General features: G+C 38.2%; 2 protein-coding genes across 2 annotated transcripts; both read left to right on the plus strand.

The window, feature by feature from the left end:
- The first annotated feature begins 615 nt into the window (after positions 1–615).
- On the plus strand, positions 616–2,495 carry ECP63 (embryonic cell protein 63). The gene is made up of 3 exons (XM_088972941.1): positions 616–1,552; positions 1,671–1,849; positions 1,967–2,495. Exons 1-3 carry the CDS (start codon positions 731–733, stop codon positions 2,271–2,273), a joined length of 1,308 nt encoding a protein of 435 aa, XP_088829067.1. The 5' UTR covers positions 616–730; the 3' UTR covers positions 2,274–2,495.
- A 938-nt stretch (positions 2,496–3,433) lies between these two features.
- Positions 3,434–18,792, plus strand: MGT10 (magnesium (Mg) transporter 10). Its single transcript, XM_088971151.1, has 14 exons — positions 3,434–4,374; positions 6,397–6,469; positions 6,916–6,986; positions 11,576–11,661; positions 11,785–11,875; positions 14,182–14,250; positions 15,723–15,803; positions 15,902–16,067; positions 16,220–16,265; positions 17,011–17,091; positions 17,316–17,398; positions 18,022–18,065; positions 18,239–18,354; positions 18,449–18,792. The coding sequence occupies exons 1-13, from the start codon at positions 3,946–3,948 to the stop codon at positions 18,332–18,334; spliced, it is 1,416 nt and encodes a 471-aa protein (XP_088827277.1). The 5' UTR covers positions 3,434–3,945; the 3' UTR covers positions 18,335–18,354; positions 18,449–18,792.
- Positions 18,793–23,639: the final 4,847 nt, after the last annotated feature.

A 23,639-nucleotide genomic window follows, 5' to 3' on the forward strand; every position in this document is an offset into this window, starting at 1 on the left:
ATATTTATGTTATACATTGTAGATTTCTTGATTGCAATCAGAACGAATATTTCCCTGGGAGACTATTGTCTAGAAATTCACAAGTAGGAAAATTAATTAAAATAAACCAACATCTAATTATCTTAACATGAAAATGCAACTAATTTAAAAATAATTTTGCACACTAGACTTTATTATTTGTCCAACCCCTAAGTTCAATTCCGGGCAAATTATTCAACCAAACAAGGAATTAATCAACTGTAACAAAAATTTATAAATATATTAAACAATTAGAAAATCGTTTGTTTAATCGGACGGTTGACATTTATTGCCTTAGATTGGGACCCATTTGTTGTATGCCCGCCACGAAGGTGAGCCCAGCCAATAGAGTCCTTGCTGAAAGAGAGATAGTCCAAAGATGGTGTCGACGGTGACAGATGGTAAGGCGGACGGAGAGCTCTGTGCATTGTTGGACATACGTGTCCCCTGTCTCCGTAGAGGTGAGATGGTCGGGTTGCATCTGATACGTGTCCGTAAACCAACCCAACCCTACACTTGTAAAACCGATATCAACGTCTGATTCCTGCGTGTCGGCTTCATGGATGTCATTCAGCTTTTCATCTTCGTGACTAGCAGAGTTTATAAGCATCAGAGAGCATTAACCAGTGAAGAAAACGAAAAAAACACTCAGAGGTCAAGTGGAAGCTTTTGAATCTTGACCACTTTTAGTTGAGAAAGCAATTCGAAGGCCATGGCTTCTAGGCAAGCTAAGGAGGAGAGAGCCGAGAGAGCTGCCAGAGTGGCTGCCTCCGAACTCAAAGATGTGAGGAACCGTGACTACGACGACGAGCTCGCCGGTGCCGATTTTGATCAGGACCAGCCACAGCAGCGGCGGGGCTTGCTCGGAAGCATCCAGGAGGGCACCTCGAACGTTTTGAAGGCCGTCCAGGGAGCTGTTACCGGAAAATCTCAGGAAGCGGCCGATAGGACGAGAGAAGGCGCCGAGGCTGTGGGTGAACGCGCAAGGGAGACTAAGGATGCTGCCGGAGACCGAACAAAACAGGCTGCAGACGCTGCGGGAGACCGGGCGAGAGGGGCTAAGGATTATGTGGCTGGCAAAGCAGGTGAAACCAGAGATGCTGCTGCGGGTGTGACCCGTAAGGCAGTGGATACTGCTGCCGGTGGTGCTCAGCAGGCAAAGGATAAGATGGGTGAGTTTAGAGACTATACTGCAGAGAAGGCGAGGGAGACGAAGGACGCAACCATGGACAGAACGGGCGATGCGGCGGACAAGGCAAGGCAGGGCAGAGATGCTGCCATGAATAAGATGGGCGAGTATAAGGACTACACGGCTGATAAAGCGAAGCAGGGGAAAGATGCGACAATGGAGAAGATGGGAGAGTACAGGGACTATACAGCTGAGAAGGCAAAGGAAGGGAAAGATTCAACAACTGGGGCGATAACCAATCTTAAGGACACTGCAGCTGGTGCAACTCGACGGGCCATGGGTTTCCTGACTGGTAGAAAAGATGATGCAAATCAGCAGGAAGCAGATACCGAGAAGACAGCCAAAGTAAGTGATGTTTTGTTTGCATTTTCTGTGTTTTGTACAAATTAAGTTGATGAAGCCCGAATGACTAGATATGAAAAAACAACGATGAATAGTCCATGTGACAAATGGGGTTTTGCAGAAGAAGCTGGGAGAGGCCGAGGAGGCGGCCAGACAGAAGATAGAAGACTTGCGCCTGAGAGGTGAGGAGTACAAGAATGAGGCCGAACGAAAGGGTGCAGAGGCAAGAACCACCGCCGGTTCTAAGGCCGGAGACGTAAGAGGCACTATCGATCCTAAGGCGGGAGACGCAAGTGACAGGTGTGTTTCTGAAGCTTATATTATGCATTTTCTGTTGCTCCATTTCGAGTGTTATCGTCTTCTGTAATTCAGGTCACTGGGTTCCGCTTCTTTTTTTTTTTTTTTCTCTGAAAATAGGGGGACGGGTTCAGCAGGGAGGGGCAACATTTTCAGCCCCATCGGAAATGTAGCAGGAGCGATAAAGGATAAGCTAATTGGTCCAAAAGAAGTGGTGAAGCATAGAACGGAGCACAGCGGCGAAGAAGGAGGTGGAGAGAGGATAAGAATAGAAGTGGAGACAGCTCCGATCGAGACTGGAGAAGCAGAAAGGCTCGCAGAAAATCGGCTGAAGGCGTCGGATCAGATGGCAGGTCAGACATTCAACGATGTGGGTCCCCTGGGAGGAGAGGGGACCGGTCGTACGGATCGCCAGGGGAAGATGTGATGATCATATCAGATCAAACATGACGTCGAGTCGTCGACCTTTATGTGGGAGTAGGACTATATATATCCGAGTATTTTCTGTGTTGAGTTTTTGGGTCCTGAAATCATTTTGGGTTTCGTCTGTTTTTGTTTTCTAAAAGTTGGACAGCAATATTTTCGTTTTGTCTGAAATCTGTATAAAACAGATTATCTGTTCTATCTATATATCCACTGTTTGGAATTATCAGTTTGCCTCAGTTGCACACCAAGTTCCCAGTGCCAGCCAACTAGCCATGTGGTTGGCTCTTTCTACGAACCATCACAAGAGATACGATGAGGCGATACGAATCTTGACAGGTGGCAAGATTGTGCTTGACGTACGCGTCCTTTTTAAGAGCCACGGGTTTTTGAGTGACCTTTTGTATGACTTGGAATATGGTATTGCCACGTGGCTTTGTTTTGGTACAAAATGAAAGAACGCTACGCCGAATGGGACTGGCTACGTTGTGTTGCCAAATTGGCCAATAATTTCGCGGTTCCAATAATTTCCCCTACACTCCCTTCAAGTGTAGGGGTGCAAGTGCAACTTGGACCAGGTCTGAGCGGGTTAAAGCCAACCCAAGCCATAACCCGACCCAACACTCCCTTCAAGGCCTCAACTCAGTGAACCCAACAAAAAATAATAGTTTTTTGTGATTTTTTTCGTTAAAATTAAAATTAGATAAATATTTAATTGCTATATCAAGTATTTGTATGATTGCTATATTTGTATGATTGCATAAAATTAACAAAATTTTATTTGGAATTTATTCTTCTATTTTTTATTGCATTTTGTTAATAAAACATAATACTTAACTGTTTTTTAGTTTAATTTATTAATAATAAATATAATGTCGGATTCAAATCCAGTTTGGTTTGACATGAATCCAATTCGTTCAAGCTCTAAAAAGAAAACAATCAGATTCTCTATCATCATCAGAACGGAATCAATGCAGGTAATCGGAGAACGACACGTAGCATCATCATGTTCATCCTTTTTATTCCAAATTCTCCATACCAACCAAGTGTTTGGTTTTCGGTGAATCTGGAATATGTTTGGTTTTCGGTGAATCTGGAATATGTTTCACCTCACCATGATTTAAACCCTAGATAAAGGAAGTTGTTACTTGTTGGCATCTAATTGATTCCAGATCCAAAGGGTGAATCTGGAATATGCTTCACCATGACGCTAGATACGTATCGGCCGTATCGTTTCGGGACCCTTCCTATACGCCCCTACAGTGGGTGTATCGGGGTAAAAAGTATCGAAACACCCGATACGCCGGGGTATCGATATTTTGAATTTGGTTTTATTGCTAATGCACGGTAGAGATAGTGTCCTGTAAATACCATTTGGACGGTGATAAATGTCTTCACTTTTCTATTGCATATCTACCTTTCGTTCTTGAACGTACAAAACTACCATGAGCAGACGGATTTGGAGCCAGAATTAATTTGTTAATTATTTTTTTCACAAAAAATGTTAATTAATCTAATTTTATAAATGACCAATAAAAAGATATTATTTTATATTATCGGTTCAAGAAACGGAAATCTCCACGTTATCGATCGATCGATCGACCGACTAGTGTAGTGTAAGCTCTTACCTTTACATAAGCGAGCAACTCAGTTGCAGAGAAGCTCCAGCGCTCAACATGGCCCTCTCCCCTTCGCATCTCCATCTGCAACTCCCCTTTGTTTCTTCTTCATCTTCATCTTCTTCAGAAACTCAATTGTTGCTCTTCTCGGACTTCGCTAGTTCCCGTTTTATCCGATCATTGTCGTTTTCACCATCTCTTCCTTATGTTTCGTTTCGGAGGAGCAGCGACGCTGTGTTTCCTGTCACAGCGAGGCTGTCGTACAGAGTTAGAAGCTTGACAAAATCGACAGAGGAGGCGTGCAGCGAGGGCGAAACCATCACCAGTGAAGGCGAGGATGAGTGGAGGGATGACGGCAAGGTTGAGCTCAAGAATTCCGACGATAACGGGTCTCCTGTCACTTCGACTTCCCGAGTCAACTCACAGAGGTGGTTAACGTCCTCTAGTGATGCTCTTTCTCTGGGAATTAGGGAGCCGGTGTATGAGGTACGTTTTCCGATTGAATTGCATTGCATCTCTATCAATCTTCCTCTCACGTTGTTAATTGGTGCATTTTTACTGGGAATTTTAGTTATTTGGGAGTTAATTCTGTTTCTGTTTTAGAATTGCAAATCTGGTTTCTTAATGTACTTGATTATTCGAGTAGGAATGCAAGCTTTTCTCTTGGAAAGGAAGTTAGGATATCTATGTCAAGATGTTGCAAAATTTCAATGTTTTTCCCCCTTTAGTTTAGATGACATGGGGAATGTATCATTCCTTATCATCGTTATCCTTTGGTTAGAGGGAGTTGAAGAAACCTTTGGAAACAAACAAAAACTTACAGGGGTGTAACCGTATAAGTTGCTGATCCGTATATTAGGGATGGACGGATGCAATTATTGTTAACTGAATTAGTGTAAATGGGTTTAAAGGCCTGGGTTTATCACTTTTACCTGAAGTTATTTGATCAGAGGTATCAATTCTTACCAAGCATGTCGAGAACCAGCTGAGATAGCAATTCCTAGTAAGGGTTGGATTAAAGAGTCTACCTAAGATGACCCCCCCCCCTGATCACCATCTGAGCGAATATTAAATCATTGTGATTTTTGTTAGAAGAACGTGACAAAAGAAAATTGGGACTAATTGTGCCAATGCTGCAAGGATGAAGACCAAAAAGGAGAGTGGCTAGTTTAGGTGCAGTCTCGGCATAAAATGAGGTCAAAGAAATTAAAAACTGTTTTTTAAAAGTGCAAGGCACAAGGCGAGGCGCTCGCTTTTTTGAGGCAAGGCACACAATTTAAAAAAAAAAAAAAAAAGCTAAAAATTAAAAAAAATAAAAAAATGTTTTTTTTTTGTTTTTTTTTGGGAGGATCAGCTTTTGAAGGATTGTTCTTTAGCAGTTGGAATAATGCTGATGAGTCAGGTCTTTTCCAGGTCAGGGTAGACCTGGTCCCGATCTGATAAATAAGATTGCAAAGCCAGTCCTTCAAAAATAAGAGTGCAGTATATTTACAAGTTACAGATCCAGAACCAACCCAATTATTAATTGGAACTATTGGCTCGACCTGATTGTAGTTGTCAGCTATACTTTTAACCTGTAATTTGTAAATATAAATATTTTATTTTAAATCAACACATTTGGGCACCATAATATGATAATATTATAGGTATATCGTGAGAAAAATAGGTATTATGGGGGATATCTTTGTAATATGCTAATGTATTGGGTCTTAATTGATTCAAAACAACCAAACTGATCTCGACCCAATTATAATCAGTACATATAATGCAGAGTCAGACCCTATATAATTAATTGGGTCAATTAAGTTTGGTTCTGTTAGGTCTGCCCAACCCACTGACATCTTTAAGTTGGAATAGCATCTTTTATTTGGAACCTTATTGTTGATGTGTCTGTGAGGGATTTGCATATCTGAGGTGTATAGGCTTTTTGGAGGGATGGTGATAAGATTCTATTTTGTATTTTTCTTGTACATTTTCTCTTAGCCAACCCCATATAGTTGGGATAAGGCTTAGATGATGATGATGGTAATGATTTCTCTTCTGTACACAACTTCTATACCATGTTTATTTAAATCAACTTGCCTAATTATATTACTAAATACTAATGAAAAAGAAAAAAAAATGTCAGTTCCTAATGTTGGTCCTAGCTATCCAGGTCTTGGAGGCGTGGGACTGTGGGACTGGATACATACCCAATCTCTGGCATCTATTACATGAAGTGGCCACTGTCAGACTTGAGCCTACGTTTTCATGCGTATCAGCCCAAGATTTTACCTTCTTTCCAAGCAATGGCAATACAATATAGTGACCATGAGAGTTAAAATGAAATGTCCATGTATCAACTTTAGGGTGAGACTATTAGATGTCGCACTTAAGTTTCTATTAATTGGGAAGGACAGTTTTTCTCACAATTTTATGTTGATACTTCTATTCAATCTTTCTAGTCTATTTTTATTTTTAATGGCTCTAAATGTTTATTTATGGATAAAATTATTATAATGTCTTCAGGTGGTAGAAGTGAAGTCAGATGGATTAGTATCAACCAAAAAAATTAACCGGCGACAATTATTGAAGTCAAGTGGTGAGTGATAAATAACTGAAAACTTGCAGAAAATGATCTCTTTTACACTTATATTAGAACTATCATGTGGATCAAATACTTGTACCGTATAAGTTCTGTAATTATTTTTACACACGTTAGCTACTTGCATTAGAATCATGACTTCCTTGAGTCCATCTGATATTCTGATACATCTGCATAGTTAATATAGGGAAAGTTCATGATGGAGATTTGAATGGTGAATGATCCTAGTGCATTAAGGATTCATCATACTTTTTCAAATTCTTTAGAAAAATTTTCTAGCAAAAAGAAAGTTCATAACAAAAAATTCACTGCACTATTTGCTCTTTTCTACTAATAATGTCCAGACTAATGTTTTCCTGATTTATATGTACTATAAATGGCTGGAATCCATGAAATATGTGTTTTTTTTCCCTATTTTCTCCTAATGATATTTGCAATATTAGGTCTTCGACCTCGAGACGTGCGTAGTGTTGATCCATCCTTGTGGATGACAAACTCAATGCCCTCTTTGCTGGTAATATGATCACTTTCTGTTGATCTTTTTCTCTGATTTTTGTATATTAAAATCTTCCATGGAAAGTATTTCCAATTGATGCAAAACTTATTGAGTATATATGAAATCTGTTGTAGCCTGAAAGCAAGTTATAAATATGCTTTTGAGAAATATCTGTAGAACATCAAACATGCTATTAACCTTGTTTCTATGAACTAGACTCCCTTCATCTCTGCAACACAAATTGGGAAAGTGTTGATAAAATCAGATTTGTCTAATCATTATGTTTGCACTTTCTTATGCTCACAATTTATGAACATGTTAAGCGGTCAATGCGAGGGACCTTAGTTTTACAGGTCCTAAACAAACAATAGTTCATGACGAGGTGTCTTGGGGTGGAAGCAATGATGCCTAAACTACCTGAGAGGTAAAGAAATAGGCATTTTGGTAACTATTTTGAGCTACGGTAGTAATTATGCTTTGCTCAAAGCCAAAATTATGGTGTTCATATTACCTTTCAGTCAAAAGGTAATTATAGTTTGGCAGTATGCTTTTCCCTGCCTCTTTATGTGTTTGTCTGATTTCTTTTTCTCTTTACCTTTTTCTTTCTGTGTGTGATTTGGAGATGAATTGATCAAATTGGTTTCTCAAGTTCTTAACTACATTTAGGGGGCAAGATGATAATTCATTGGAAAAACTAACAGCTAAAACAGTATTTTAAAATTCCTCATAATATAAATGTATTTAGGGCATTGTGGTTGCTTGGTCTTGTGTTTATTATTTGCCAATTTTGCTGGAAACATCATGTAATTTTCCTGATGTCCCAAGTTTTTGATGGAGCGTCTGTCAAAATTAAGCTTTGTAGTATCTAAAAAATTTGATTCGTGATTGGGAACGTGGATGTCCTTGGCAGAGTCAGAGTTTTCTGTCTGATTCATTTGGTGGTATCACTGCTTTTCTGAGTAGGGTAGAGAAGCCCCCAAGGTCTGTTAATTAAATATTGGGATCTCAAGGCTTTGATATGAAGTAAAGGGCAGCCCAGTGCATGAGGTTCCCACCAATGTGGGGTCTAGGGAGTGACAAATGTATGCAGCCTTACCCCTGCACATACAGAGATGCTGTTTCCAAGATTTGAACCCTGGTCACCCAGGTTGAAATGGAGCCCAACCATTGCACCAAGGCCCACCCTCGCTTTGATGTGAAGTAATAAGAGTTATTATTGATTAGAGTCTAGAGAAGGTTGGAGGGTTGGGTATAGTAATGTTGGTGGAACACGTTAAGTTGTGTAATCATGACTTTATCTTCGTAGGTGTATTCAGATGGATGAAAGATGGGAAATTTGCATCCATTTCAAGAGCAAAGAGATAGTAGACCATGTTCTTCCTTCATCCACTTGAATCATCATTAGTTAAGACGAGTGGGATCTTATGTTAAGGAGTAAGGGAGACATTGAGACCAGTAAGATACTGTCATGGATATGGATATGGGAAACAGGGATACTGCTTTTCAGTCTAAATTTGCCATTTAGAAAAAGAAAAGGAAAATGAAGACTGTTTCCTACAGTTACAATTCCCTTACTTCATTCAGGTAGTGAGATAGCCACAAAGGCTTGTTTCCTACAGTATGGCACCATCAAACTACATTGTATGAATCTCTCTCAGTTTTCATCTCTTGAAATTTGGGATACCTATAGGTATGGAGTATCATGTCTAATATGATAATACCATATTTTGTATTTGGTTTTTAAGTTGAGTATCATAAACTAAGTGTCATTTTTCAGTAATTATATCTTGGCAACTTCGGAGAGACTTCTAATGCCTACAGATATTTTATAGCATGATTTGTTAAAATGTGCATTTGTTTATATTTTGTATCTTCATGTTATACTCTAATGGTGTCCATGTGGTACCTACTTTCCCTCATTTTATCACCTGTTGGAACTACTCCTAGATTCCTTTAAACAAGTTCATATGTGATTCTATCCTTTCTAGTTTTCCTCTCATCCCTTTCAACATTCACATGTCTGCCACACTCAGTTTCTGGATATACTGTTTCTTTACTTCCCAAGACTCTGCTCTATACAACATTTCTGGCCTTATAACCATTTTATAATTTTTTTCCTTTTAGCCTAAGTGGTATTCTCCTATCACGTGAGACTCTTGTTGCATCACTCCATTTTTCCCATCTTGCACTAATTCTATGGGTGGTAATGTGGCATCCTCTATTTTTTTTTATGTTAATTATGATGTTGTAAAAATATTGAGGGGAAGTATTCAGACTTTAGAAGGTCTTTTCTTCTCATGATGATACAGAAGTCATGGATGAGATCATACCAAAAGATCCTGCAATTGTGGATACATCAAACCTCAAGATAATGCTGCCAAGGTCAGGTAAAAACTGGGCTGTATTTATGTTGGATGAGAAGAATCTCAAGGGAAAGACAGTTAAGGTCAAAACTGATGGTGTAATCTATGAGATCATTTCAATGAAAGGAAAGGGGAGAAGTTTATAGGAGCATCTAATCCAAAGAGGAAGTGATCAAGGAGGTGTGATTATTTAGCAGGTTGGAGTGTTGCTTTGTTGGTGCTCCGTGCTCCTATATATTTTTTGATAAATAGTGATTTCATTAAACGGAAGAAGAGGTTCCTTCAAGTGGAGAACTTGTACATGGGACTATGGGAGCAAGAAACAACTTCCTAAAATGATCCTGCTTAAGGCTTCAAATTCTTATATTAACCAATCACTATAATGTTCATTATTTCCAAGGACCACCTCTGACCTCCTCTGTAACAGCCTTCTTCTAAAAAAAATATCCTGCAATTCCTTTCCTTCCATGTTAGCCATCAAAGAACAAATGGTAATAGGTTCCAAAGAATTCTCCCATGTTTGTTAAACTTCTCATCGGCCATGCTGCCATAAGCATATGATCCATTGTGATCATCCATCATTCCATTGTCAATTGTGTAATTGTAGAATATGAGCCCAGTTGTCAGCAATGTTGCTGCAATTAGATGGACTAATTCTGGGCATTGACCACAAAGGCAGCAAAGGTCGTCATTTTCCCTTGGAGAGAATATGATCAATAATCAGACCTCTTCCATTACCTTGGTTCATTAATTCATAACAAATGAGAGATTGAAGGTGTTGCCTATAGAACTAGAGCAGGATGGGCAAACGGAAGGGTGCAACTGGAGTCTTATGTGATAAGTGAATACCACTTTGTATAAAAGGAAAATTCTATTTAACAGTTGTAAGGCGAGTTATGTTGTATGGAGAGGAGTGTTCGACAATTAAGAAATAGCATGTCTAAAAATGTGCGTGGAAAAAATGCAAATGCTTAGATGGATGAGTGGTAAGACCAGAAAGGACAGGTTTAGAAATGAATTCACAAGAAGAAACCTAGCCAATAGGTGATTAAAGGAGAGAAAATTGAGTAAGATGGTTTGGTCATGTGCATAAAAGGCCATCTACAACATCAGTTAGAAAAAGTGATCCGTTACAAGTTTAAGGGGCCAGAAGAGCTAGGGGCAGATAAAAAAGGACGGGTGGAAGTAATAAGGTATGATTTGAGTGCCCATAGTTTAACAATGGATATGGCATTGAACAGAATGGATGATGAAACAGGATTCCTGTAGCTATCCCCATCTAGTTGGGACAAAGCTCGCATGATGATGATGAGTCAGGATCCTATCCAGAATAGTTGTCCACATAAAGAAGGATACTTTTGATGGGGCTTGTGCCTTCCAAATCCACTTTCAAGGGAAAGAATTCTAGGTAGGTCCCTCTAAGGCACCATAGAAAGATCCAATGGAGAACAGCCCTAATTTATTTGCCTTTCAAATTCTAGCATCTTGACTTCCCAACTTAATATGACTAATACCCAACTCTTCCAATAGGAGAATTAAGTGATCCACTTCCTAATCATTTTAAGTTATGTTGTAAGAAATGAATCTAAACAATCTGATCACCAATAACTTCTTACCAATATTTTATAACAACATCCTTGCATTAAGCATTTGTGCATGGTTGACAATTTTGAGAAAGCCAAGACTCAAGGTACTTCTATATTGAGAGTACAATGTTTTCAGGGTTTCTCCTATGCCTTTTAGGTGTTTGGATTGGTATGGAAATCAATCTTTAGTTGTTACATATACTATTTTGGATGTCCTCACTTGTCTGGAAATCTCATGCAGCTGGGCATTTTTGGGGATTAATAGGGTCCATTGTGCCCTGGCTTTTAAGATTATAATATATAGCATGTTTGGTATTTTTGATGGTCTGTATTGTGTGCTTGAACAACATTTTGTCATTATTTGCTCTCATTTGTCTGTTTTTCCTTCATGGCTTCTAATCTACTACATATTGACCTATTACTAATTGGGAAAAGGAGGGATTGAAAATCTGAACTTCTCATAAGATCTTCATTATGTTTTTTAAGTTTATATTTTAGATTAAATGTTTACTATTATTTGTCTTTGGAAGTAAATGGCATGTGATGAGCTTTTCCATAAGATTAATTCTCTATGCAACACATATATCATTATTCCTAAAATTGATTAACTGAACTTATATAATATTTATGCAAATTTGCTTTTTAATTCATATTCTAGGTTCGTGAGCATGCTATTCTATTAAATCTTGGGTCATTACGGGCAATTGCCATGAAAGAACGTGTCTACATATTTGACTATAACCGGTAATTCTTGTCCACTACCAGAGAATTATGGAACCTTTCACTGCAGGAATTTTGTTAATTCTATCACATATTCCAAAGTAAGCTAACAATACTAAACTTGTCGTGTCTGCTGGACGTCTGCAGCAAAGGAGGAAAGGCTTTTCTAGAAGTATTGTTGCCACGCCTAAACCCAAAAAACCCAAATGGAGGGCCATCAATGCCATTTGAGCTTGAGGTAACTTGTTCATAATTATATGGATATTTGGACTTCAGCTATCCTGTTCTTAAGCTTAATTGTTTCTGCCTAACTTATTAAAAAAATATTTCTGCCTCCAAAATCCAATTTTTGGATTTTGTACAAATCTTGAATTCAGTTGATTCTGTCAAAGATTACTACAAATAAGAATCCAGAAATTGCCCCTCCCCTGGTGTCATATAATTTGAACATGGATTTTAGTGCTCAGAAGTATTTTTATACGTTTGTTTAATTTGTAATGGAAATGTTATTTTTATAAAGAAAACTAGAAAACATGTACAAATCTCCACGGTTCAAAATAGGAAAATATAGCAAAAAAACCCTAATAAAGACAAAGTTCACTGTTGGGGAGTGTTCCAATGTATGAATTGTACAACCACGGCTGATAAAGGAATTGGGATTTGCTCCTCACGGAATGCACCTCATGGGCACATCCCACCGTTCATTGGGAACATCTCCCATCAATAATAATACAAAAGTACAGGAGATGTTTCCGATACATGGTGGGATGTGCCTGTGAGGTCGGTGTGAGGTGCGCTCTGTGAGGAGAAGATCCGGACTTCTGATAAAGTAGATCTTAACTGTTCCTCCTATCTATAATGAAGTTAGTATATGTCAAAATCAATGTTTTCAAACATGGAGATATGACTTATGGTATTCCACTATCCTAAGACGTGACATGCAACCCAGAATGCAAGAGGCATAAACTTACCAAGTATGGATTTTTTTAATTATTAAAAATAAAATAAATAAATAGAAAATATGCCAAGTATCCCAAAAATAGGAGAAATAAGAAAGGTTCATATTTGCAATTTCTAAACTGGTAATAGGGTGGTTGAAGGAACCTGAAACTGTAATTTGGAAATACAAAGAATACATGAAAAGATTTAAGTGGCTGGTCAGAGATATGACAATTTCAGTCCAATGGGAAAGGAGGTCAGCTAACGGGATGGCTGATTTCTTTGCAAAACAGGGCGTGCATAAGTCTGTATTATTCTGGGCTCAGTTGTAATCTGGTCATATGGCTGGGGCTGCATCTTGCGCCTCCACTGGTTGTACTCTGTAATCTTGTGATACTTAACTATGCTCTAATAAATTTATATCATTTATCAAAAAAAAATTCTAATAAATCATGACATTCAAATATAAAATCGATAATCAATCCAAGACACCATCCGTAAACCTTAACAAAGTTATCAAGCCATAAGTCACAAGTCACAAACCAATGAAGTATCATCAGTCATAAGTACATCCCTTAAAATTATTTGTTCATTCACAATTCACATAATTTACATGACATTGACATAATACAAGTGTCCCATATGTCATATAATGTTCAAATGAATGTAAAGTAGTCAGAGCAATTAATAACAAGAATTTTTTGTTCAAGTTCATCGTAACCACATATTATAATTTATTAGTATTGACTACTAATAAATTAATATTGATTACTAGTTTTTATGTTAAGTGCTCGTAGATAAATATATCACTAAATTATAGACCCAATATCATGGATCTATAATGGGATCGGATGCACCTTAGTTTTGTCAAATTTGGACCAGGTTAAGATTATGACCTGACCCATTGGTAGACTTAAATTATTTATCTTATATCAATATCTAATATTTTAGCCTGTTAAGTGATGCGAACAAACCAAACTATAAGAGGATCACTAAAATGTGGAACTCAGGTAAACCAGCATATCTGTTTGATCATGTACATGTCATGATATTTTGAGTTGATATCTCATTTTAGATATTTTCTATTTCAATAAACTACTTATTTATGGCATAACTGTATCGATACATGTATCTATCTTTGTATGTGTATATTTTTATTGACTGTAGCATGCCATATTTGTTATGTTAAGATAATAATGGACATAGGTTTCAGTATAACATATATTTAGCAGTATAGCAACTGAAGAATCTCCAGTTCAAATTAACTCATTCATTAGATGCTTGTGTAACCCTCAAATGGCCGGAAGGTCCAAAGCTTGCATGTGTTTTGACAACTATAATTGTAGTTTTAAGGTCCTAACTTTGCATGGTCAAATCAAATGGCTCAACAAAATATACTCCATCTATATAAAGAAAAAGACAAGTTAATGATTTTGAGGCAGTCACTCATCTCTTCTGTGCATTTATCAAAAAAACAAACACATCACTTCTATGCTTTCATTATATGATTTGAAGGGCCTAGTATTAGGAATCAAATATGAGGAGCCCTTACATTTTTGTGGAAGTCATTTTTGTTTACAGATCGACTTTTACTATGGTATTTAGGTTGTTGAAGCTGCCTTGCTTTCACGAGTACAGCGTTTGGAGCAGAGACTAATGGCTGTGGAACCTCGTGTGAGTATGGATACATAGTGAGTGCATCTTTGTTCTTTTGTTTGGCAGGACTTGCTACCAGGCAGCTTTTAATACTGTATCATTGTATTAAAGCTGACCAAGGTGACCAATCACCTGCTGGACATATGCCCCTTGCTTCTACTGGGGTTCATTTGCACTTATTATATTTGTTTCTGTTTTTCTGTATTGTGAAAGCACTTAATCTAAGTCAAAGACGTTCTATACAAGTTTTTTTTTTCTGCTTTAATGATGAGAATGGACTTGAAAATGGGCAATATTTCTTTGAGAATGGAGGATTTTCCCAAATGGAAAACATAGGGCCATTTTGTTTTTTTAATCATTAATAAGCCAATTTTATTTTTTTAATATATATTTTTTCCAAGCACCACTCAATTTATTTTTATAAGTAACAAAAAAAGGTTGACAAAATGACCTAGCCTTTTTTACCTTTTATATTCCATATCCGGTAAGGTTCCTAGAGAAACACTTGCAAAATATAGGTGATTTCTTTGCTCTCATTGTCTGGCTAACTGATCAGCTGATGAGCTGAGCAACTTGGTAATCTTCAAAGTTCAAGCCCAAGTAAGCATTGTCCCTACTAACCTCGCCAAGCTTCTCACACCACTGCAACCTTGGAGTCTCCGACCTCAATCTTCCTCTAATTGAGTGTGTCCCAGCTTTGGTCCTCACAGTTCCACCATTTTGGAGTCTCCACAGCCAATAGGGCCGGAGAAATGGTTATAATATGTCTACGGTCATTCCTAAAAACTACCCCTCCTGAATCCCCAAAACTACCCAAGCTACACCCATCAAAAGTTCAACTTTAAACAGTTAGGAGAGGAAGATAACCATTCAGTAGAAGCCATATTTCTTGCTGTAGATGAGGTTGCAATATGTTACTTGCCTATAATAATCTGTTTATAATGGTTGAAAGCTGTCCAGCATCTTTACCTAATGCACCACTTTAAAAGATATCGATTGCAGCCTCCTTGGTATGTGCCTTCTCTTTGAAAAGCTTCCCAGCCTCTAATAATGTAAAAGGGTCCTTTCTTTTTAATAAATTGTCATAGGGTCCTTTTGACTATCATGCTTTTGTAATGTGCCTAGTGTTCTCTCCATCGAAGATTTTGGTCACCCAATGGAAAAACCAACATCCCTGTGCATAAAATAATAAACTGGATGGAAACATGGGCTATGGATAAATGTTTTGTGATTTAACATAATTAATTTACATGATTAATCTTTATGGAGTATTGACATTGGAAGGAATTGTGGTTTTGCCTCTTAACGGACAAATTCAGCTAAGAAATCTTGCCTGCAAACTCCAGTTTCAAGGAGCAAGGTTCAATTTTCGCTTCAGGAGTATTTGACATTTATCCTGAAAAGACATTGGATGATTAATTGGATAAATGATCTTGATATTTGTTAGCTGTTTCTGTCTATAACAGTTTGCAATTTTCTTTTTGGTTTAGGTTGCAGCATTACTTGAAGTTTTACCAAACCGGCTAACAGCAGATGTGTTGGAGCAACTTCGGATCAGTAAACAAACTTTGGTATCATATACCATTGATTTTATTTTCTAACAATTCATTAGCCTCTGAATCCATGTAATCTAGTAAAATTTGAATATTTTCCATTCTTTATGTGGAAGGTTGAATTAGGTTCGAGGGCAGGAGCTCTGAGGCAGATGTTGCTTGATCTTCTAGAAGATCCCCATGAAATACGCCGCATATGTATCATGGGGCGCAATTGTACTTTAAAGAGAGGAAACAATGACATGGAGTGTTCTGCTGCAATAGAGAAACAGATTGCTGAAGGTTTCTCATACATACATCATTTATTGTTCCTTGCTTGTAGCTAGTATTGAGTGTTTTTTTTTTTTTTTACAGTAGAGAATGATACAAAAAAAAGTACTATTAACAACTGTGTATTTGACTTGATTTTTTTTTTCATTTTGTTTGATTTGCAGAAGAGGAGGAAGAGATTGAAATGCTCTTGGAAAACTATCTCCAAAGGTTGTGTGAATTACATCTCTATTGCACCCAAACTGATTTTGGCAATGATTGAAGACTGCTCCAATATTTTGTCAAGTTGTTCTTATACATGTTATAAAGATCTCTTCCATTACTCCTTATGATGATGGTTTGAAGTTCTATTAATTTGTATTTCTTTCAGACTTCAACAAGGCAAGGTCCTTCTACCAGATAAGCCACAGTGTCGCATGGGCAGTTAGCAATATATTTTGAAGAATTTAGATATAAAATAGGGAAGCAAAATTTTAAATGAGGTGATACAAATTGAGAAGAGGATACAAAGGAGAACTTTAAGGGAAGAAGATGCAAGAATATAATGAGAGTAATTGAAACAGAAAAGGTGAAACTCCCCTTGAAAAGAATTAGGCTTGGAGGAGAAGATGAAAAGAAACCCCTCCTGACCCTCCTCTTCTCAACTCCAAAATCCAATTGGAGTTTGGATTAGCTAGCAGGAAATAGATTATTTATTTCAAGAGGCCTAATTAAGTACAATGTAAGGTTTCAACTCTTATAAATTGTTTCACTCTAAATGTCTCATATGGCATGAAAGGCACCGGCTAAGTTGTAGAGAAACGGTTATTCTCACCTTATATTATTAAAGAATTTCTAGCAAGTTGGTATCTATGTTTGCCTGTAATGCTTAAATGGCTGGCATGAAGCAGTTTTGAGCATTGATTATGTACTTAAATTGTATATTTCTAAAAACTTACAGCAATTCTTTTTGTAGATGTGAATCTTGTCATGGCCAAGCAGAAAGACTTCTTGATTCTGCAAAGGAGATGGAAGATTCTATTGCTGTCAACTTAAGGTTTGTAGAACTTCTTTTCTTGTTATTTTAATAATTTGTACCGGTCGTGCAGGTTATTTCTATTAAATGTGGGGATCTAATGATTACATTTGTCAATCAACTTAAGGATACAACAACTGAGTGATGTGGAGTTGATTGATGCCCCATGGCTCTATGAATTTTATTGTTTTCTGTGGCAACTAAAGGATGCTTACATTCATCTATGATTTTTTTTTTCTCTCCAGCTCTCGGAGGCTTGAGGTTAGCAGAGTGGAACTGCTTCTCCAGGTTGGGACATTTTGTGTAGCAGTTGGTGCTTTAGTAGCAGGTATTACCTTTTTCACCAAGACCTCTACAAATATCGACTTCCATGATCCTGTAGAATAGTATCCACTTGTCTGGTGTAGTTCTGTTTCTGAAAATATGGTTAGTCATAACTCATAATAAATTATCCTACTTAATTTCTTTTTAAAGGACACACAATTGTAATATGACAAACCACGTGATTTATTCCATAGAGCCCCTCCAACTAGAACTCTTGTAGTGTAGAATTGTGAGATTTAGCTATAGAAGACAGATTAGTTTGTGGTACTGGAAAATTACTAATGGCATTCAAATCACCAGAACTCGATGAAATTTTCCTATGACTAAATTGCCTTTTGCTTAGCAATGCCATCAATCTCTTCAATTGTCTAATAACTACAGAATCCATTGGATAAACCTCTGTCAATGTCTTGTGTTCAAGAGGGTCATCAAGATCTCAATCATTGTTTAATTCCTCATAAAGTTGCCAATTTCAACATTGTTGAGTGCAGCTTAATGCTTTTTTGGGTAACCAGCTACTCAACATGTTCAAAATGGGATCTTATGATTCAAGCTACTCACGATTTTCAAAGTGAGATCTTATGATTACATTTATGGTAATGACTATTAATCCTCTCCTGATTGCAGGAATATTTGGGATGAATTTGAAGTCCTACCTTGAAGAGCATGTGGTATATTTTCTCGATTCTTTAATTATGTCTATTGATTATATGAACTACGTTATTGGCAAAGACCTGTTGCTAGATTCTTTCCCATAGCACTTGTTCAGCTTCTAACTTTATATTAGTGGTATCACAATGGTGGTCATCCTAACTCTCTTATTTACTTTTTTCTCTTTCAACAGTTTGCATTTTGGCTAACAACAGGAGGAATAATTGTTGGTGCTGTAGCTGCATTTTTTATCGTGTATTCTTACCTTAAGGCAAGGAGAATATTATAACCTAGACAAGTGATCAATAGGTATATAAACCATTCTCTATCAACAAATGTGCTTGTTACATCTTGCACATTAATTTATGAACCACCAAAACCTAAATGGTGTAATTGTTTGCAGGTGATATACAGTTAGAGCACTCTTTCTCTTTTGTTGTATCATGTATGGATGGAAGGAATAGGAACCGGAATATCACATTATGTGGTAAAAGTTGATTTCTATTGTCATTTATATCAACACTTCAGTGTTCCGTGGTTCCTAGGCAAGTAGATATCCATTTAAATGCTCTTTTTTCATGGTTCTTGTTACATGTATCCTTGTAATTCTTTTCAGAGAGAATAAAACCAGAAAAAAGTATTCTTGTTAGTCAAGAGGTTCTGTGGTCATGTTAGCAAGGGTCCTAGATTGGTATAAACAATTTGATCAAAGAATTACATGGTGCGTTGTCATGGTATTAACAATTATATTGAATTTTTTGTGTTTTCTATTTGATTTCATCAAACGTAGCATGAATGCCTGGGGGTGATCCCACTTTGGCCTATCAATATCTCAGTCTATAGATGTTGATTTTGTGATGCTGCGGATTAATAATTGCTAGATGAAATTGTTTTCATGACTCCGGGTGTAAACTGGTATATTGAATGAATGACACGCGCAAAGAAAATATTTTATTTCTGCATATATATAGATACAAGGCTAATTGATTTGGACAAGTGGGAGGCCACGTGGCCTATTTACAAAGTTGTTGTAACCGCCTATGTTTTGGCTAACACCCCCTCTCAAGTTGGACGTGGGAAGCAACGCCCAACTTGGATAATAGCTGTTGAAATCGGTCTGCGTTGAGAGCTTTTGTAAGAAGGTCAGCTAGTTAAAGGGCGCTAGAAATGTGAAGGTCTGAATTTCCTTGTTCTGGATATGTTTGCGTACAAAGTGATAATCAATGTCGATGTGTTTCGTACACTCATAAAAAACTGAATTGGCTGCAATGTGTGTTGCGGCCTTGCTATCGCAATGGAGATGCATGGGTTCTAGAAGGGTAATTGTAAGATCAACAAGGATTCTCTTAAGCCACAAAACTTTGCAAGTAGCAACAACCATTGCCTGATATTTGGCTTCTGCAGAGGAGTGCAAAATTGTATGTTATTTCTTGGTCTTCAAAGAAAGTGGTGAGTTGCCAAGAAATGTGATATATCCTGTGGTTGATCGCCGAGTGATTGGGTAGATAGCCCAATCAGAGTCATAGTAACCTTGAAGCTGGAAGTCATTGTTTGATGATAGAAATAGTCCATGTGTCAGGGTGGCCTTGAGGTATCGAACAACATGAAGGGCAGCATCCAAGTGTTCTTGACGGGGATCATTCATGAATTAACTAAGAGAGTGGACTGCAAAGCTTAACTCAGGATGGGTGATTGTAAGATAAACCAATCAACCCACTAAGCATCTAAACTAGACAAGGTCAGTGATGGGTGGACTAGAGTCATCATGGAAATGCTTCTGTTGTTCCATAGTAGCCGGGCTCGGTTTATAGTCAAGCATGCTTGCTTTAGTAATGATGTCAAGGATATACTTATGTTGATTGAGGAAAATTCCATCAGTAGTTCTGAAGACTTCAATACCCAATAAATAATGTAAGGGCTCGAGGTCCTTTGTCTTGAAGCAATTGTTTATGTGGCTTTTAAGAGAAGCAATGCGAGCTGGATCATTCTCGATGATGATTAGGTCATCCACATACACAGGGACAACAATGTATGAGTTTGACTGGTGTGATGTGAACAAGGAGTAGTCGGCCATTGACTGTTGGAAACCAATGTCGAGGAGAGCTTGTGTGAATTTTGCGAACCATTGCCGTAAAGCCTACTTAAAGCCATAGAGTGACTTATTTAACTTGCAAACATGATGATCATTATGGGTAAGAAGACCGAGAAGGGGCATCATGTAGACTTCTTCATGGAGGTCTCCGTGTAGAAAGGCATTATTGGTGTTCAATTGGTGCAATTCCCAACACATTGTGGCAGCAACCGCAAGTAAACAACACATAGTCACCAATTTTGCAACATGAGCAAAGGTATCATAATAATCCAATTCTTCAACTTGAGTGTAGCCCTTTGCTACAAGACGTGCTTTGTAGCGATCTATGGACCCATCTGGTGTTAACTTCAATTTATAGACCCATTTCCAGCCTATGGCCCGTTTTCCAAAAGGGAGATCTGTTAGGGTCCACATGTTGTTATGATCCAATGCTACAAGCTCGTCAGCCATAGTTGCTTGCCAATGAGGGCATGTGACAGCTTGAGAATACGTTGTAGGTTCAGGGGGATGAGGGGATGTGGGGGTGAGTAGGGCATGATGGGTTGTGAGAGATGTAGGGATGTCACACACAAAGTCTTGTAGATGTGATGGGAGATGACAAGTACGAGTGGGATGAGAATTAGTGGGGCCATCAGTAAAATGATTGTGACCATGCCCATTATTTGTGTCTTGACATGCAATGGGACTGTTGCTGTCTATAATTGGTTGAGCAATGCTCTCATGCACATGGTGTTCATCACTATGTGAAGGAATCTTATATCCATCATCAGGTTGAGGCATAGGAATTACAACAGTTTCAGTTGAATCAATAGATGGGGCAACAACAAATGGAAAAACATATTCATAAAAAACTACATCCCATGATGTGAATATTTGTTTGGTGTTGAGGTTGAACACCTTGTTCCCTTTTTGATCATGTGGATAGCCAATGAATACACATCAGGTTGAACGAGCAGCAAATTTGTTATGGGGAACTGGTCTGATTTGAGCATAACATAAGCAGCCGAACACCCTTAGGTAGTTGTACTTAGGGGGTCGAAGATGAAGTTTCTCATATGGAGACTTTCCTCTCAACAAGGGTGTCGGTGTGATGTTGATGAGATAGGTTGTTGTAATAAGGCACTCGCCCTAAAAGGAAACAGGTAGGCATGCTTGAAAGCGAAGAGCACGGGCAACTTCTTATAGGTGTCGATATTTGTGTTCAGCATCACCATTTTGTTGTGGTGTGTCAACACAAGACCACTGTTGGATGATGCCTTTCTGTTGAAAAAAGTCTTGCAAAGGGCTAGACATGAATCCTAGGTCATTGTCAGATCGAACCTGCTAGATTGAATATTTAAATTGTGTCTCCACCATTGCACAAAAAAAATGTGAGGTAATGAAAAACTTCATATTTATGCCTCATGAGAAACGTCCAAGTACATCTAGTGTAATCATTTACTGTAGTGATAAAGAAATGAGCATTGGTGTGAGACGGGGTTTTATAACCACCCCGTACATCACAGTGTATCAATTGGAATGGATAAGTGGTATGAATATGACTAATTGGAAACAGACTCCTCGTATGCTTGGCACGGTGGCAAGCATCACAACATACATCAGAGGGTGAAAGGGAAAGTTCAGGCAGCAAAGACAAACGAAACTTGGAAGCGTGACTGAGGCGCCTATGCCACAATTCATAGGGCGATGCTGAGCTGGTAAGATGAACTGAGGTGGGAGGAGAAAAACAGATGTAGTAGAGACCATCTCGAAGTTCACCCGTTCCAATCGTGATCTTTGAGATTGGGTCCTGTATGGTGCAATGAGTAGAGAAGAAAGAAACAACACAGTATGATTGTTGAGTCAATTTATTGACTGAAACTAAATTGCAAGTGAAAACTGGAACATGCAATACATCACAAAGAGAAAGATTAGAAGTGAAGGAAATTGTGCCATGGTGTGTAACAGAGGTAGTATCACCAGTGGGCAAATGTACAAATTTTGGAGCGGGTAAAGGAAAGTAATACGAGAATCGAGACATGTAGAGACAATGTGGTCGGATGCACCACTATCAAGTAACCATTCTATAGAAGAAATATGGATGATTTTACCGGAAAGATTGGTCGAGATATTAGTCGAGTCTTTATTGAGGAGAGAAATCAATTGATTGTAATGTTGCAAAGACAATCCAATAATAGGGGATTCTTGACCAAAAGTTGAAGGAGTAGTGGTCACTGTGTGTGAAGTTGCTTTATCTAATTTGACCCGATCTAGCAGAGGACGAGCATTCTTGTCAGTTTTGGGAGGTCGATGGTTCCAATCAGGAGGATATCCATTGAGCTCATAACATTTGTCCCTTGTGTGACCTTGGCGTTTACAGTGGTCATAGTAGGGTCTGTTCCGCCCATAAGTATGAGTTTGAGGTTTGGAAGCAACATAGAAAGCTGTAGCATCAAGAGCCGATGATCCTTCAAGGAAATAGTAAGTTGGTGCCGCTCCTCCTGGATGACTAAGGCATAGATTCGATTGAGAGGTGGTATGGCATCGGATCAAAAATATGTGAGCGAAGCATGTTGAAGGAATCTTTCAGTCCCAAGAGGAATTGATGAATCTTCCTCATCTCTCGGTCAGCCGTAAAGAATTTTACAGCGCTACAGTTCAGACTACAGGTACATTCGGGTAGATCGGTGAGTGTTGCTAGCTTGTCCTAGAGAAGTTTTAACCTTGTAAAGTATGTGGTTACAAAGAGATCTCCCTACTGGAGCAAGGCAGGATCTCGCTCAAGTTGATAAATGTGTGGCACTCTGGTCAAACCTTTATTGCAACTCACGCCAGATTTCTACTACAGATTCAATGAAGGCTATGCTGTGGTGGATTTTCTCTGCCACTGAATTTAGGATCCAAGAAATGACCATTGAGTTACATTTGTCCCAAATTTCTTCTTCTGGTGAGGATGACAGTGGTCGTGGCAATGAACCATCGACGAATTTATATTTGTTCTTAGCTCGAAGTTTGGTCTTCATTGCTCATTGCCAAGTGTGAAAATTATCACCGGTGAGTGAGATAGAACGACGAGCTTGTTGTATCCTTTCTGGCTTCCATGGATAAATGACGCAAGATGCTTGATTCTTGCTCAGACTCCATTGATGAATTCTGATACATAGGAAAGAAAAAAAAAAATAGAGGAGACAAAAGATAGGCGAAAGCGCAGATCAGGGATGATCTGGCTTTGAAACCATGTAAACTGATATTTTGAATGAATGACACGCACAAAGAAAATATTTTATTTCGGCTAACTGATTTGGACAAATGGGAGGCCACGTGGCTTATTGACAAAGTTGTTGTAAGTGCCTATGTTTTGTCTAACACCGTTTTTTTTTTTTTATCTGATTGAATCCGGTTACCGTGAATTAATTCAATATTTAGGGCTCCGGATGCTAGAATATTTGATTTAATGAACACGGGAACTTACAAAGAGACCCAAGACAAGAGGAATAATCTGGCGATCAGATGAAAGCGAATA

Source organism: Nelumbo lutea, chromosome 2, assembly GCF_056320005.1.
Source record: "Nelumbo lutea isolate HS-2025 chromosome 2, American lotus-T2T, whole genome shotgun sequence".
Taxonomy (NCBI): Eukaryota; Viridiplantae; Streptophyta; class Magnoliopsida; order Proteales; family Nelumbonaceae; genus Nelumbo; species Nelumbo lutea.

Coding starts and splice junctions, on each gene's coding strand:
- ECP63 (XM_088972941.1), top strand. CDS start 731: ATGGCTTCTAGGCAAGCTAAGGAGGAGAGAGCCGAGAGAGCTGCCAGA. Junction 1,553..1,670: donor ATACCGAGAAGACAGCCAAA/GTAAGTGATGTT, acceptor GGGGTTTTGCAG/AAGAAGCTGGGAGAGGCCGA. Junction 1,850..1,966: donor GCGGGAGACGCAAGTGACAG/GTGTGTTTCTGA, acceptor CTCTGAAAATAG/GGGGACGGGTTCAGCAGGGA.
- MGT10 (XM_088971151.1), top strand. CDS start 3,946: ATGGCCCTCTCCCCTTCGCATCTCCATCTGCAACTCCCCTTTGTTTCT. Junction 6,987..11,575: donor ACTCAATGCCCTCTTTGCTG/GTAATATGATCA, acceptor TTCATATTCTAG/GTTCGTGAGCATGCTATTCT. Junction 11,662..11,784: donor TACATATTTGACTATAACCG/GTAATTCTTGTC, acceptor GGACGTCTGCAG/CAAAGGAGGAAAGGCTTTTC.